Here is a 17,727-nt window from a genome sequence, read left to right on the forward strand (position 1 = left end):
GATGTGGGTGTCACTGTCAGGCAGGCACCACATCAGCGATACGGTGGGTCCTCACCTTGGACAATGTGGCTGTGGGTCACGAAAGTGTGGCCAAAGCGTAGTTGACAAAGGACAGAGGATTCCCTCAAGAAGCGCGATGGGAAGGCTGCCATGCTATCATGGTCTGCTTTATTACCCTCTGTTTAGGAAGTCCAGGGTGAACCATTCCAAGTTCCGGATATTTAACAATTGATGGCATATAGCTGACCAAAGGTCCAGTTCTGAGACACCCCATTTCCAAAATCAGCATCCTGGTAGCCAACTTTGCCAAGAGGTTGGTATCTTCATTTCCTGAGATCCCAAAATGTCCAGGGGTCCAAACAAAGGCAACCAACTGTCCAGCTTGATGGAGGTCTGAAATAAGCTGTTGTATGCTTGTAACTAATAGTTGATTGGTCTATAGCTTGAAGGCTGATCAGATTCACTGCAGATTAGAAGCATCTTGCTAGTGCAGAACAAGCATGACTAAGGGCTCATTTGATGGCCACCAATCCAGTAGTAAAGACACTGCAGCCATTAAGTAAGGATTGTAGTTCACTGCACCTTGCATGCTTGTGTGCAAAACCAGTTCATCCATCCATCACTGAGCTATCAGTGTATACCACTTCCAAACCTGGAAATGCATTGAGGACAGCCAGAAACAGGTGGTGAAACACCATGGTGTAAACTGAATCTTTCAGTCCAAAGGATAAATCGAGATAGATCCGAGATCAGGGTACACGCCATGCTCCCTGACAAAAGGCGACAGTGGGAAAGTTGGAATTCAGAGCAGAGACACTGTAGTTGAACTGCAAACTGGATCTCCGTTCTGGGAGGTGGAACTCCCTACTAGGAAAAAGGGCATGGTAGGGTGCTTAGGGCATCTGCGAATGTGTATAGCATAACTGAGTGGCTGCTGTTGGTGCCTGATCTGTCGTGGAGGGACCCCAGCCTCCGCAAGTAGGCTATTCACACGGCTAGTTTGAAGGGCTCCTATTGCAATTCAGACCCCACAGTAAAGTATCTGGTACAGTGACTACAATTCTGAGGGCGATGCCGAACCATGTCAGACTCCCATAATGATGACTGGGCTGGATCAGAGCTTTGTACAGCTGCAGACGTCTGTACCCCAGTTGGTGTTAGTGAGGCAGTGAAGTATATTAGGGCGTAGCCAGCATCTTTACTTAAGCTGGCAAAGATGGGGAGGCAACGTCAGTGGGCATAGAAGACAAGTCCCAAAATGTGGTAAGTCTCCACCATGGTGAGTAATTGGTCGTCGAGGTAAAGTTCTGGTTGTGAATGAATACGATGACGACAGATGTGCACAACACGAATCTTGGTGGTGAAAAACTGAAAGCTGTGAATGATGGTCCATGACTGTGCCTTTCAAATGACACCCTGCTGTCTGTTTTCAGCAACACCCACTTTAGAGGAGCAATTGTAAAAGCAAAAATCATTAGCATACAAGGAGGGTGATACTGAAGACACCACAGCTGCTGCTAGGCCATTGATGGCCACTAAAAAGAGTGGGACACTCAATACAGACCCTTGTGGGGAACCATTCTCTTGGGTGTGGGGGTAACATGTAAAGCACCAAATCAAACCTGGAAACTATGGTGCGAAAAGAAGTTCTGGACAAAAATTGGAAATGAGATGTAAGGTAGTGGGGACATGGTATCATTATGTGATGTCATAAGCCTTTTGTATGTTGCATAAGGAAGCAATATGGTGTTGATTTCAGTCAAAAGTTATCCAAGATGGCAGACTCCAGGAAAACCAAATTATCAACAGTGGAATGGCCTTGGCAAAAACCGTCCTGGGACAGAGACAGAAGGCCGCGACATTCAAGCAGCCAACACAGTTTCCGGCTCACCATGCATTCAAGCAACTTAGAGAGAGCCTTGGTGAGACTAATTGGATGATAGCTGCCCATCTACAAGGGATGTTTACCACATTTCAGTACCAAGATAATGATGCTCTCCTGCCATTGATAGTTCTCAGATGCATAGGCTCTAACACAATGCAGAGCAAAATGTTTAGCTATGGCATCTGGGCCATTGAAAATAGCACCATTCAAGAAAATACCAAGCACGCCTGTACATGACTGGTATCCACAAAGGCATCTGATCTTCGCCCAAACCTCCAAAGAAGGCATAAATAATCCAATGGTTGAAATGAACCGTTCACAGCATTCTTGCTTCTGTCGTTTTATTAATGATGGAGGCATTCAAAGACAATGAGGTGCACCATTGATGGATGCCACTTATGGAGTTGGAGACTCTCCTAGGATCTTTAATGGTCTCGGCAATTTCCACTCCACCAAGAGGGGATCACGAACAATCGCCAATGTCTCCATTTAATGGGGAGCTCATAGTGACAGTGGAGGTGAAAGCACCCCACTCGGCATTGTGGAGAGCCCATCTACATGGGCAGGAACAGGAAGGCTGGGAAATGGTCGATACCACACGGATCGTCATGGACCCCTCCAGTGGATGGACGGGAGAAGATCATGGCCACAAATGGAAAGATCAATGGCCAAGTAAGTTCCATGTGCCACAATGAAGTGTGTGGAGGCACCAGTATTCAAGAGACTAGAGGTCGAGATCTGTCAGTAAGTTTTCCATGTCTTTACCACAGTCTGTGATTGTGGTTCCATCCCAAAGGGTTACGGGCACTGAAGTCGCCCAAGATTACAAAAGGCGGGGGGAGTTGAGAAACCAATGCAGACAATACGTTCCGAGGCACTCCGCCACTGGATGGGAGATAAACATTACAGACGTTAAAATCCTAAATGCCCTTACCTGAACAGCCACAGCCTCCAAAATTGTATCAATAGGCCCAAGTTTGCTATATACAGAGTGCAGAACATTTGTGCAAACTCCACTTGACACCCTATCATAATTGGTGCAATTCTTAAAATATTCATGGTAGCCACAAATGGCGGGGGTCCATGTTGCTGAAAACCAAGTTTCCTGAAGGACAATGCAGAAAGCAGGGGAGGAGCTTAAGAGATGATGTAGCTCAGCCAGATGGAAAATAAAAAAGCACTACAATTCCTCTGGAGAAACGTGCTGTTGGTATACTGTGTGGATGTGAAGGGTCCAAAGATGCAGGTTATATCCCAGGGTTACCTACTGCCACTGGTTGAAAGGCTATGGTATGAAGACACACAGGTTCTGAGACATTCTGTGTGGTGTGATCTCGAGGAAGAGCTTCCCTGAATTAGTTTCGGGGACCGAAGAAGATCGTCAAGCCCTATGACCAGCAGTCTATGGCTATGTCAGCCACTGGCTGGTATCCAGTTGTAGAAGTTGTAGACAGGTGAGAACCTTGCAGGGGACTGTCCTGAGGGATCCTTCTCTGGCATGAGAAGTCATACAAGGGTGGTGTGTGTGTGTGTGTGTGTGTGTGTGTGTGTGTGTGTGTGTGTGTGTCTGGGTCATGGGGATCAGCATCCCTGTGGGCCATTGCTCCCAAAGTGGGTGGGGGGGGGGGGGGGGGGGGGAGAGCCCCCAACCATCAGGGGAGCAGCCATGGTCAAGCAGCCCTGACGGCTCCCTGTAGGATGCAAAATGGAGGAGATTACTGTCAGCAGAGGAGGGACAATCGCCATAGTTGTAGTGTACAACACTATCATGCATGCAGGATATAGATGCTCATACTTTTTCCTGACCTCTTAGTATGTCAGTCTGTCCAGAATCTTATGTTCTTATATTTTTCTTCTTCTCTCTGAAAGACAGTGCAGTCTGGTAAGTAGAGAGAATGGTGCTCCCCATAGTTGATGCAGACAGCGTGGGGTTGGGGAGGAGGGAGGGGGGGGGGGGGAGTGCGGCACAAGGAATATTGACTTGCAACGATCGTCCACTATCTGTACAGACGGGGCTGGCATCACAACATGAAGATGTGCCAGAATTTCATAGTTCTGCATATGGGGGGAATGTACGGTATCACATCACATTGGTATACCATCACCCTGACCTTTCAGGCAATGAATTGCCCTCAAAGACCAAGATGAAAGTCCTTTGGCTCACTACGGACATGACAAAGTGTACACCCAGTCACTCAAAGTTGGTGCTTAGCTCATAACCAGACTGCAAGAGGCAGTCACAATGGAAAATGATGCCTCGAATCATGTTGAGACTATTATGGAGTGTGCTAGTCTTTGTAACATTACCCAGCTTGTCACATGCAAGCAACACCCATGACTGGGCAGGGGATGCTGTTTTAATCAAAATTAGTCCACTCTTCATTTTGAAGATAGCTGCAACTCCTGAAACCTGTCCTGTATGGTCTCCACAAAGAATGTAGGCTTTATGGCCAAAAAAATTATCACCCTCTGTCCTTGTACAAACCAGGTAATGAGGTGGCGTGGGAGGGGGGGGGGGGGTGCAGGCAGGGAGTATCTCTCTGCTTGTCTGCTTGTTGTTTGCCCAAGGTTCCTCCAACAGCGTAACCAGTGAACCAGTGAAGGAAACATTTTGGTGTTTTATCTATGAGGTGGCGTGGGAGGTGGGAGGGGGGGGGGTGCAGGCAGGGAGTATCTCTCTGCTTGTCTGCTTGTTGTTTGCCCAAGGTTCCTCCAACAGCGTAACCAGTGAAGGAAACATTTTGGTGTTTTATCTATGTTGAATGAATTCTTTCCTTCTGAAGACATTGGGAGAAAACTTTATCTGCTTCATATTCAAATCATCCTCCATGGTGCCACCCTCTACAAACAAGGCTTTCCCCATGGGTGCCACCCAGCCTCAGCAACAGATATCTGGCTGGTAATCCACTATTCCGAGCCCTTGTGCTCCAGTCATGATGGACATGTACTTCTTGGCATAAATGGGTAGGTTTTACCTCGGGGACCAAACATGTGATCCCTGCGTGGTCAGGGGCTACTACTGTGCAAGTACCTGACAAGTTCCCTCCACATTGGGATGGCTACCATGCTGGGTTTTGGTGTACTACCTTATTGAAAAGGAAGGGTGCTAAGATGGAAATGCAAAAAGGTGGAACACACACCACACTGGGCGACCCCTGCATGATCCATAGTTCTGAAAAATTTTGAAAAATGTTGGCAGGTCAAACCCAACAATCGGAAACATGTATTTATTAATGAAAAGAAGTAGAGAGCGTTGGAAGTGAAATGGAAAACTAGAGTCCAAAATCACGTACCAGGTCCAAGCGGGGTTTACACCAGGAAAACCATTCGATGGAAACCAGAGGGGACGGGGGTGGGGATAGTGAGGGGGGGGGGGGCGGTTGAGAGATAGTGGTAGTATAGGATTGGAACACAGAAAGGGAAGCAGTGCTGCAAAGGCTTGAGCCCCATGGTACTGTGGTAGCCAAGTATGTACTCACAAAAGAGTTGTGAGCCCTCTGTAGGGAAACAGATAAGGTTGGTTGGTTTAAAAGAGTGGGAGGAGGGACCAAACTGCTAGGTCATCGGTTCCTCATTCCAATCAAGGGTGGGAGTAAAATAATCGAAACATACAAAACACAGTGTCAAGAAAGGAGAAAACCCCAAAAATGACAGAAGGTCAGTAAACACTAAAATGGACCAAATCAGACAAGAAAACCACAGAGAGATGCAAGAAACATGTAGAAGAGATCAAAACAACAGAGCAGATTACCATGGCTGGCTGACCATGAGAATAATAAGGAGAAACCAGCCATTCTGCAACACATTAAAACCTCCACGCTAAAAGCACTAGGGTGGAGAACACAGAGGGACAAAGGACATGCGCTAAAACACAGATCAAATCATAAAACCCACCCTCACAAATAAAATGTAAAACTAAAGCTGCTGTTGAGGCATTGTCACCCAATACTGAGAGAAGGGTGCCTGGAAAGTTAAAAGTCCGCTGCAGAGCGGCTAAAAGTTGGCAGTCTGGCAAGAGGTGGATGACTGTCATTTGTGAGCCACAGTGACACCAAGGTGGGTCCTTGCAACGGAGGAGGTAACCATGTGTTAGCCATGTGTGGCCAATGCGGAGCCGGCAGGGGACAACTGATTCCACGTAAGAGGACCACATGCAAGACTTCGACACATTCGTAGTCTCCTTAATGACATGCAGTTTGTTGTGCATACTAGTCTGTCATTCCGTCTCCCAAAGCCAAAAAATCCTGTGGCATAAGACAGAACGCAGATCAGTTTTGGAGATGCCCATCTCCAGAAGCAGTTTCTGAATAGCCTGTTTGGCTAGCCTGTTGGCAAGTTAATTGCCTGGGATTCTAACTTGTCCTAGAGTCCACACAAACACCACTGAACGACGGGGCCATTCCAGGGCATAGATGGACTCCTGAATAGAATCTACCATAGGATGGTGAGGGTAGCACTGGTCAATAGCTTGTAGGCTTCTCAATGAGTCAGTACACAGAAGAAATGACTCACTAGGGCATAAGCGAACCGCAATCCTGTTGCTGTTGCTCAGGCAGCGGAGGGCATTGAGGTGCTGCCAGCAGTTCCATTTAAGCTGACGGGGTGGGGTAGCCAAGTCAATAAGGTGCCGAAAACCAGTCCTAAGAATTGATATGTCTCCACTATGGTGAGTGGCTCATCGTTAAGGTAAAGTTCTGGTTCTGGATGTACAGTGCGATGCCGTCAGAAATGTATGACACACGACTTCGCAGCTGAAAACTGTAAGCCATGGGCTAGAGCCCATGACTGCACCTTGTGAATGGCTCCCCGTAGGTGCCGCTCAGCAACACCAGTACTGGAGGCGCAGTACGAAATGCAGAAGTCATCCACACACAGAGAAGGTGAGACCGACGATCCTACAGCCGCTGCTAGATCATTTATAGCCACTAAAAACAGAGAGAGACTCAATACGGAGACCTGCGGAACGCCATTCTCCTGAATATGGGGGGGCAGGCACCAACTTGGACACGGAAAGTACAGAGGGACAGGAAGTTTTGGATAAAAATCACAAGCGAGCCTCGGAGACTCCACTCATACAGTGTGGCAAAGATATGATGTCTCCAGCTCATGTCATGTGCTTTATGAAAGTCAAAAAGACGGCAACAAGATGTTGGCTTCTGGAAAAGGCTGTTCGGATGGCGAACTCGAGGGACACAAGATTATCAGTGGTAGAGCGACCCTGGTGAAAGACGCCCTGACATGGAGCCAGTAGGCCATGTGGCTCCAGGACCCAACCCATACGTTCCAGCAGCTAACAAAGAAAGTTGGTGAGGCTGATGGGCCGGTAGCTATCCACATCAAGCGGGTTTTGACTGAGTTTGAGCACTGGAATGATGGTGCTCTCCCGCCATTGTGGTGGAAAGATGCCATCGCACCAGATCCGATGGAAGATGACGAGGAGATGTCGCTTGCAGTCAGATGAGAGATGTTTGATCATCTGACTGTGAATCCGATCCGGCCCCGGGGCTGTGTCGGGGCAATGTGCAAGGGCGCTGAGGAGCTCCAACTCTGTAAATGGGGCGTTATAAGGTTCACTGTGGCATGTAGAGAATAAGAGAGGACTTTTATTTCCATCCGCCATTTGAGGGTGTGAAAGACTGGGGGGTTGTTCTCCAATGCAGAGGCTCGAGCATAGTGCTCAGCAAAGTGTTCGGCAATCCCATTTTGTTTCGGTAGGTAACACACAATTGGAGTTAGTGGCGGGTACCCAAAAAGACGTCTGATCTTTGTCCAGACGTGGGAAGATGATGTATGGCACCCAATGGTCGACACGTACCTCTCCCAACACTCCTGTTTCCGTCATTTTATAAGTTGGCGTACACAGGCACAGATCCACTTAAAGGCTATTAGGTGCTCTAGAGAAGGGTGCTGCTTGTGTTGCTGTAGAGCTCGCCGACGCTCTTTAATTGCCTCAGCGACTTCCGGCTACCTCCAAGGGACTGTCTTTTGGTGGGGGTACACTTAAGAACGAGGGATTGTGTTTTCTGCCACAAAAACAATCATTGTAGTGACCTGCTCAATGACAACATCAATTGCACCATGTGGGGGAGATTCAGTGGTGACAGCAGAGGTGAAACTCCACCTGACACTCTATTATAGTCGCTATGGTTCCTGTCATATCTCATATAGCTGCGGACGGCAGAGGTCCGCATTGCTGGGAACCAAGTTACCTGGAGGGCAATGCAGAAAGCAGATGTAAAGCTTACGAGTTACTGTAGCTCAGCCACCTGGTGGAAAAAAAATCGCCCCAATTCCACTGGAGGATTACGTGATCATGAGACTGGGAAGGCATGAAACATTCAATGAGGCAGTCTATGCCCCAGTGTCACCTGCTGCCACCAGATGAGTACCTGTGCGATCGACATCCATTGTGTCTGAGGGTCCAGCGAGATCTAGGTCCTCAGTGGATGCCAGAATCTCCACCTAATCCTCAGACACAGAGTTTGTAGGCAGTGGTGGTGTGGGTGCCACAGCACTGTCTTGGTTCTTGGGGGCTTTTTCTTTTTAGGTTTCTCTCGCTGCTCCTTAGGTTTGTCCGGCTGGGAGAGCTTCCGATTCATCCTCAGGGACTGAGGAGGACCGTGAAGCCCTACAACCAGCTACCTATGGTTGCTTCACCCAGTGGCGGGTGTCAGCTTTGCCACTGGTAAGAACCAGGGATCCTTTCCTCAAGGTGGCAGGTGGAGTCTGAGGGCTCCGAGAGCCAACTGTACGCCATGTAACAGAAGATGGTAGAAATGTTGTGTAGCGGTGGCATAGGCTGATGTCATATGCACAGGATGTAGCCTCTCATTTTCTCTTAGCCTTGGTGTATGTCAGTCGGTCCAGGGTCTTTTATCTTTTATTCCATTATTTTTTTTCTTTCTGGAGAATCCTGCAGTCTGGCAAGCAAGGCAAATGGTGCTCTCCGCAGTTGACACAGATGGGAGGCGGGGCACAGGGAGTATTGGAATGTGAAGGATGTCCACAATCCCAACATGGCCGAACTTCCAGCACTGCATCGGAGGAGGGATATATGGCTTTAAGTCACAGCGGTAGACCATCACCTTGACCTTCTCGGGTAATGTGTCACCCTTGAAGGCCAAGATGAAGGCACACTGGCTACCTGATTATCTCTTGGACCGCGGTGGATGTGCCGGATGAAATGGACACATCGACGCTCTAAACTGGCGCGTAGCTCATTGTCAGACTGCTAAAGAAGGCTGCTGTGAAATATGATACCCTGGACCATATTTAAGCTCTTATGGGGCGTGATGGAAACAGAAACATCCCTCAGCTTGCCACAGGCAAATAGTGCCCGTGACTGGGCAGAGGATGCTGTTTTGATCAAGACCGCCCCTGACAGCATTTTGGACAAGCCCTCCAATTCCCCAACTTGTCCTCTAAATGCTCCACAAAAAACTGAGGTTTCATTGACAATAAAGATTCCCCACCAACTCTAGTACATATGAGGTACCGGGGTGAATAAGCTTCGCTGCCATCCTTAGCCTGGTGTTCCTCCCATGGTGTGGCTGGGAGAGGGAGGGGGGAGGGGGAGAGTGGGGGCGAACGATTTGGGGTCATATTTATTTGCACTGAAGTTAGATCTTGACTGCTTAGAGACTGAAGGTGTTGGACCACCAGCAAGAGATGACGTACTATGCTTCATGGCATGTCATCCACCCTGATGCCACCCACTCCGACCAGGGGCCCTCCCCATGGGCGCCACCCAGCCGCAGCAAAGGCCATTGCCGGGAGTCCCAATGCCCCAGGGTGACGGGCATCTACTCCTTGGCATATTTGGGGAGTTAATGGTGCAGACATCAGCACAGCAAGCCCTGTGTGGTCAGGGGGGCTACAACCAACAGGGTACAAGGCAGCTCCACCACAACAGACTGGCTACTGTGCTGGATATCAGGTGCAAATGAGCTAGTAAGTCCATTATTGTCAACAGTGCAGAAAGCAATATTTCACAGAGGATGGAGGAAAACGCTCGCAGAAGGGTGACCGCCCCACAGCTGGAGAATGAGTGGAGGTGCAGATCCACGTCGATGAAGGATGTGAGAGGTCTCAGCACATGATGGACACTATGCGGCATGTACGACGCCCTTCCCCAGTTAGCTCCCCTACGGGGACCACCACACAAAGGCCGAAACGTGTGAAACTCCCTTTATTCACCTCTTACGACAGGCAGGAATAACTTGGGCTTATTCTAAATCCCAGACCCACAGGGGGAAAACAGTTAAAGATCAGTTGATATAATGCTCTGAAGGGATTCCACTGTACGTTCAGGTACAAAATAAGTGAACGAAACTTGAAAATATTGTCTTCTGGAATGACACTAGCACGTTGTTCGATTATTGTCTGATGACCAAAATGTTATCTACTAGCACTAAGAAGCGGTCATGAGAAGTCTACTGAACCCTATTGTATGCATTTTCACTTTGCAAAACTGCAAGCCAACTGTGCCAGATGATTTGCACATCAGAAATGCTATGCACCCAATGTTAATGTCGAAGAGTATAAATGAGGCTGATCGGATGTCATGTCAACAGTACTCTCCTGCAGCACACAAAGAGCTGGAGACGTATCAGGTAATCATAAATGTTAGTTTCATGTTCCATGGATCATGTTGCCCAACAGATTGTAATGATATGGAACAAGTCGTTAAAAAAAAAAGAAAAAAAAAGATATACAGTTGTGAGTCAGTACACTACACACTACAGTAATAGCAAATCATCTACGGAATAGGAGAAGTTGTCAAGGAAAAACTTTTTCAGTTTGTTTTCTGATTTTACTTTGCTATCTGTCAGACATTTTATAAGACTGGGTAAGTGATCAGAATTTTCAGTTGTAGTATTGTGCACCCCTTTTTGTGCAAAAGACTATCTAAATGTGGAGTAATGACTGTCACTTTTCCTTCTGGTATTGTAATTATGTACATTGTACATCACTGTTCCTTTTGCACTGTAGTGAATTATTTGGTTCAAATGGGACTTAACATCTGAGGTCATCAGTCTCCTAGAACTTAGAAGTACTTAAACCTAACTAACCCAAGGACATCACACACACCCATGTCCAAGGCAGGATTTGAACCTGCGACCGTAGCCGTCTCGCGGTTCCAGACTGAAGCGCCTAGAACTGCTCGGCCACACCGGCCGGCAGCGAATTATTTACAACAAATTTCCTGAGGGAATTAATATACTGTGAAGCCATAGTCACAATGCTCAACTCCTTAAACAGATGTCTACAAGATCATCGGTGAGCGCCACATATTATTCTTACAGCACATTTTTGTGCAATGAAGACTTTCTTTCTTAAAGATGAGTTATCCAGAACATTATTTCATATGATGTTAGTCATAAAAATACACAAAACATGTCAACTTCCTGATTTGTCTCTTCCCAAGATCTGCAATGATTCTCAATGCATATGTGGCTGAGCTAAGTAGTTTTAGGAGATCCAAAATGTGCTTTTTCCAATTTAAATTCTCAACTATGTGGATACCTAAGAATTATGAAGTTTCTACCCTATTTATTATTTCCTCACCATGTGTTACACTTATCATGGTGTAGTATCAGTAGATGTGCAGAACTGAATATGTTGTGTCTTTTTAAAACTGAGGGTGAGACCACTCACAGAAAACCAGTCAATAATACTTTTACTATCTTTGTTTACCATATCTTCTGGGTCAACGTGTATGTTTGGATTGATTACAACATTGAGAACTAATTATGGATCTTTTATGTCAGATGGAAGACAGTTTACATCCATGAGGAACTACAGTGGATCTACGATTGAGCCTTGGGGAACCCCATACGTGATTTCTCCTCAGTCTGAGTTATGTCCCCAAACTATATTGGCTGAATTACTATGTGCAGCTTTCTGTATTCTGTTAATTAGATATGACATTATCTACTGGTTGGCAAACTTCAACTGATCTGGGAAAATACTGTAATTCACACAATCAAATGCCTTGACTAGGTCGCAGAAAATACCTGTTGGTGCTATTTTATTATTTAATGCCTGTAGGCTTGGTGATTGAACATATACATGGCATTCTCAGTAGAGCAACTCTTCCGAAACCCAAACTGTGATTTGCTGACGATATTATTGTTGCTAAGGTGAGATGTTATTATAGAGTACATCACCTTCTCAAAAATTTTGGAAAATGATGTCAGGAGTGAAACAAGTAGGTAGTGATGTTTAACAACAGCATATTTCAGTCTCTGAGAAAATGCCTTGAGTTAGTGAAGTATTACATATTTCAGATAAGACTGGGCTTATTATATGTGAACAAATCTTTATTACTCTATTGGAAACACTATCAAAACCAGATGGGCTTATATTTTTGGGAGAATGTATAATTTTCTTAAATGCAGATGGAGAAGTTTGTGATATATTCATATGATTGAATTTTATGAGATTTATATTTTCAACATACTACTGTGATTCTTCTCTTGAACTGTTATCCCTATGTTTTCTGCCATATTTCAGAAATGATTATTACATACATTTGCTACCTATGACTCATCCTTTACAATGCTTTCATTCAGTTCAATAGTGATGTTATCATGTTCCGTGGCCAGTTATCCTGTCTCTCGTTTTACTATTCCATATAGCCTTAAGTCTGTTGTCGGAAGTACTGATTTCTGGCATTATGTGAATTTTTTAATAACTTTTCTTAGTAATTTTGAATAGTTTTTGAGATGTGCAACTACTGTAGGACCTCTACTTGTTCCTGCTTTTCCTTTCACAATATACTATAGTCCCTCTAAGTGATCCATGGTTTTTTCAAATGACTGTTTAGTGTCTTTCTGATTAGATTATGCAGAGAGCTATTTTGAAATAATGATGTGAATTTATCACAGACTAAATTAAATTTTATGTCAGTATTTGGTTCATTATAAATTTCTTCCCAGGTCATCTACTGGAAACTATTCTTAAAAACATTGGTCCTGGAGTCATTAATTATTCTGATTTCCACTGAGGAGTATCCATCTTTTAAGGCACTATATTAGCTAACTGTATATCATGATCAAAGAGAGTTTTTTGTTACTGGGTAAACAGCTATTTTCTTATTTTGTACTTCACCAAAGAAAACATTATCAATTAGTGTCCCATGTAGGACACAAATAAGGTTTCCAGATCATTTTTCCTATCAGAATCCGTTAGAAAATCTACACTGAAGTCACCATAGACTATTAACTGCTTGCTGCTGTCTGACAGTAAGGAACCCGGATTGTTCGTAAACAGTTCATAATTTCCTAATGGTGATCTACACACAGTTACAATTAAAAGTGAACTATTTTTCAGTAATAATTCACAAGCACACATTTCTATAAGCTGATCAGTAAAAAAAAAATAAATAAATAAAAAAATAATATAAAATAATAGTTGTCTCGTTTTTGAACTTGTGTTCTGTCTTAATATATGTAACAACTCCTCCTTTTCCCATATTAGTTCTGCACGAGTAAGCTACTATAGTGTAATTTTTTATATGTAACTTATCTAAAGCTGTGGTTCTGTGGTTATATGGTGCTCAGACAGGCACAGGACACTTATCTTTCCAGAGCGCTCAAAATTTTTCAAACAGAGAAGCTCTTCTACCTTCTTACTCAATTCTCTAATATTTTGATGAAATAAGCCAACCTTCCTTTTCTGTACACTTTTAAGAATTTTTGGGGCTCTTCTAGTTATTTCTATTTATTTTACAACAGGATACCTGAATCCTGATTCTCACATAAACGTGCCCCTCTGACACCAGTAACCACAGGGATATTGCTATGTGTGATGCTGGCCCCCAGAAGCTCAGCCAACCTATCCTTCCCTCTGTCAATGGAAAATCCACGATGGAATGTAACAATATTATGAAAAGGATCATTGTTACTCATCATATAGCAGAAATGCTGTCGCAGACAGGCACAACAAAAACACTGTCAGAGTAGCAACAATCCTTTTCAAAATATTGTTACTATCTTTCCCTCTTTTATTCATGTGTAGGACATGTCTAGTACATCTCCAGCTCCCAATTGTAGCAACAGGCACTGCATTCAAATGAGATTTAACTTCAGTCACAGCAGGCTGCTCAACTCAGTGTTCACATGGCTCACAGTGGTGTTAACCCAGGGCTGGTCATGGCACTGTACACCTCCACAAAAATCACATTTGCACATATAGTTGCTACTCCTATTTCATCCAGGTCACCCTAATGCTGTAATTAGTGTTCCTAGCCAGGCTGCTCCCTGTTCCACCTACTACAATAACCTGATCTTCGTTGCCAAAACCTTTGTACAAATTGCCTCTGTCAACCGTCTAAGGCTAGCACTTGGCTTTACAATATTTGTGCTCTGGTACTATGTTCCTAATTTGTCCTGTATCGTATGGCCTACACTCTTCTCATGGCTACTACCTAGCAGCAAGACTCTCTTCCTACTCTCTTCCGGTACAGACCTTCACAAGTTTCTTCGCTAGAAGTCTGCTGCACCCTACTGTGACCTACAGCTGGATGATGCTCTTCTCCTTCTTCACGCAACAAGTCAAATTTATTTGATACTGCTAGCTCAAATGTAGATCTACAGAGCCACTGGAACTGATAAACATGTACACATCGTGAATAGGAAGGGGGGAAAAGTAAACAGTGGTCCCTTTGTTGTACTTTCTTACTGTACAACTGTTTAAAAGTGCTGTACCAGTGAAATTATTTGTCTGCTCATTATAAAATATATTATAAAATTAACTGAATTCCTCATCAGTGCTTGACAGAACATGACAATAATATAATCATTAAAAAGAAAGACTTTCATAATGTTCTGAAAATGTTATTTATTTGATTGCAAGTTGGCTTTGGACTTCTTAGCTAACAGCTGCAACAAGCTAAAACACCAACTGCTTTCCTTTCCTACGAAACAAAGTTGTTTTAAATGAAACAACAAGTTCACTGTTACCAGTCACCGTTTTATTCTTTTTGTACTCGAAAAAGAATAAAACGGTGACTGGTAACAGTGAACTTGTTGTTTCATTTAATGTCAGTAACAGTCATGGTAAAGCCTAACCTAAAAATGTTCGCATTTAAAATTGTTTTAACTTTTGATAATGGTGTATCACTTACTTCTTCTCCTTCTCCTTCTTCTTCACCTTTAATGTGTTGTTGGCTACGTTCCTCGCTGTCATGAAAAACAACTGAGCAAACCTGTTGAAAGTACAAATAGTGAATTAAAGAAAATCTAAAACTGTGACAGATTTATTAATGCTGAATTTTCCTACTGATTTAAGTATACTAAAAATTAAAAAAAATGAAAGAAACATATATGGCAGTAGCAACTAGTAATTTGTTTGTCATCAGAAAAAATAATGCACTGACAAATTAATGTTGTCCACTATAAATAGAAAGAACCATTAACACTGGATCAAGATCAATATACACAATCCACAGGCTTCTGATTTGGCAAGCATTGTTACACAGAATGCAACTATTAATTCTATCAGAATTAATATGACTAGCAATTTCATCTGAAGTTTAAAATTCTAATGTTATTTTCACATTCTTTAAATATAAAAAAGTTGTATGAACTAGCAACAATAGCAAAATAATGAAAGTAAAAACTGACAAATATTTTTAATTGATGGAACTGTACATTTTATAACAGGAAATTGTTGCTGATAATCATGGTTGATGGGTTACATTATTGCCAGGAATCTGCTTGCCTGATCTCCATTCATCCACTTTTGAACTGAACTGTGTCATAGTGAGCTAATGTGTTTGTATTTCATAGATACTGAATACTGTACTCTGTACACAATCAGGTCTGGTTTCACTCTTTTTTCCTTCTCTTTTTTGGTACTTTGGGTCAGATTTGTTTGTTGTGTGAATCTCTTCACAATGTGGGAAAATATCTGAGAAAATGACTATGCTATTTCCAAATTTCACTTTAGTAATAACAATAAGACTGTCCCAGCAAGTAAATAAATTTTGGAATCCATTCCGGTTGATCTGAAGACAAATTTCTCATTAATCTGACAATAGATGTAGTAGTAGTAGTAGTAGTAGTAGTAGTAGTAGTACATTCTCAATGCTATATTTCAGCACTCCGTAATCAGACAGATTTTGCAAGAAACACAAGTGTTCAGCAGAATCAATATCTTTAGTGTGTAAATGAGTACAAATAAATATTTCTTTGTGAGTAAGCTGACACAATGTATACTATCAACTGCACAAATTGAAAGAACATCACCATGTTAAGAAATGTAGCATGGATACAAATTTTCATAAGGGAACTATGTTTAAGAGTTTTATTTCACCCATTTTTGTTCACCCTGCGTGAATATAAGGCACAACAAATACTGTGGTTATTTATTGTTTTTCCTCCACCTGCTCAAGCAACGATGATTTACTTGTAAGATCTCTCCATCATAATCTCTCTTAACAGTCCTGAAGATGTTTGAAGCACTTTAACAAGACCAGCTAGGGACAACTCAGTATTTTTGTTTATTTTCCATGGTGCTAAAGCCACACAAAACATGTTTTGATCAATATCAAAATTGTATTGCACATACTTATATTTGTAATATTCATTCTTTGAAAACCTACACCAATATTTTTATTCTCTGTTTTACGACTGGATTCTGCAACTATGCAGTGCAACTGTTTATTCTCTGAGCCATGTTGTGGACATTCAAATCTTGTCTTTCACTATGAATTAATCAATTCAGCTTTTATTTATTTATTTTATTTAAATTTTTTTTATTTATTTATTTTTGTTCCATGGGAGCATATGATCAGACGTAAGTTGATCAAACAATGGAAACTCCAGGTAGGAATATCAATAATGAAAGAAAAGATACATTGCTACTTACCATAAAGAGGACATGACAAGCTCCAGACAGGCATGATTAAAATACACTCACATAATAGCTTTCAGCCTTCATCAGTAAACACACACACACACACACACACACACACACACACACACACACACAGCAAGCACTTCTCATTCGCACACAGCTGCCAACTCCAGCCGGATTCCGGCCGGAATGCAACATCACTTGGTATGCATGCAGCAATATAGAGGGAGTGAAGAAGGGGAACAGGAAGGGATGGTAGTATATGGGTGGGGAGAGAGACGAACGCTGTCCGGTGGAGTGTGCAGGAACTAGACTACCAACAGGTGCAGCATCATGAGGTTGTGGGGCAGGGAGGTGGTGGTAGGGAAAGGAACAAAAAAGGAGAGGAATGGAGAAAGTGTGCGGATGCGTTGGCAGAGGGCTGCAGATAAATACATTGGGAGACGAGAATGGGGAGGAGATGATAGGAGAGAGAAGGTGGAAACTGTTGGGTGGATGGTGTGTTACTGTAGGTTGAGCCCAGGATCATTACGAGAGCAGAGAATGTGTTGTAAGGATAACTCCCATCTGCGGAGTTCAGAAAAGCTGGGGGTGAAGGGAAGGTTCCAGATGGCTCAGTGTGAAGCAGCCATTGAAATCAAGTGTGTTCTGTTCAGATGCATGTTGTGCCACAGGGTGGTCTACTTCGCTCTTAGTCACAGTTTGGTGGTGGCGGTTCATCCTGGTGGACACCTAGTTGGTAGTTGTACCAATACAAAAAGCTGTGCAACGATTGCAGCATAGCTGGTAAACGACATGGCCGCTTTCACAAGTGGGCCGGTCCCTGATGAGATAGGATAAACCTGTGACAGGGTTGAAAAGGGAGTTGGGATTGGGAGTGGCGTTCGGACGAACTAGGATGTTGTGGAGGTTGGGTGGGCAACGGAACACCACTTTAGGAGGGGTGGAAAGGATCTCGGGTAGGATGTCTCCCGTTTCAG

At 43.7% G+C, this 17,727-nt stretch overlaps 1 protein-coding gene across 1 annotated transcript in view; it reads right to left on the reverse strand.

The window, feature by feature from the left end:
* LOC124802504 (zinc finger protein 135-like) overlaps positions 1-17,727 on the reverse strand; it is a 136,307-nt gene that overhangs the window by 42,828 nt on the left and 75,752 nt on the right. The window contains exon 5 of the mRNA XM_047263328.1: positions 15,015-15,095. Coding sequence (XP_047119284.1) covers positions 15,015-15,095 — 81 coding nt within the window. The remainder of the gene's footprint in view (positions 1-15,014; positions 15,096-17,727) is intronic.

This window comes from Schistocerca piceifrons, chromosome 6 (assembly GCF_021461385.2).
Source record: "Schistocerca piceifrons isolate TAMUIC-IGC-003096 chromosome 6, iqSchPice1.1, whole genome shotgun sequence".
NCBI classification, from domain to species: domain Eukaryota; kingdom Metazoa; phylum Arthropoda; class Insecta; order Orthoptera; family Acrididae; genus Schistocerca; species Schistocerca piceifrons.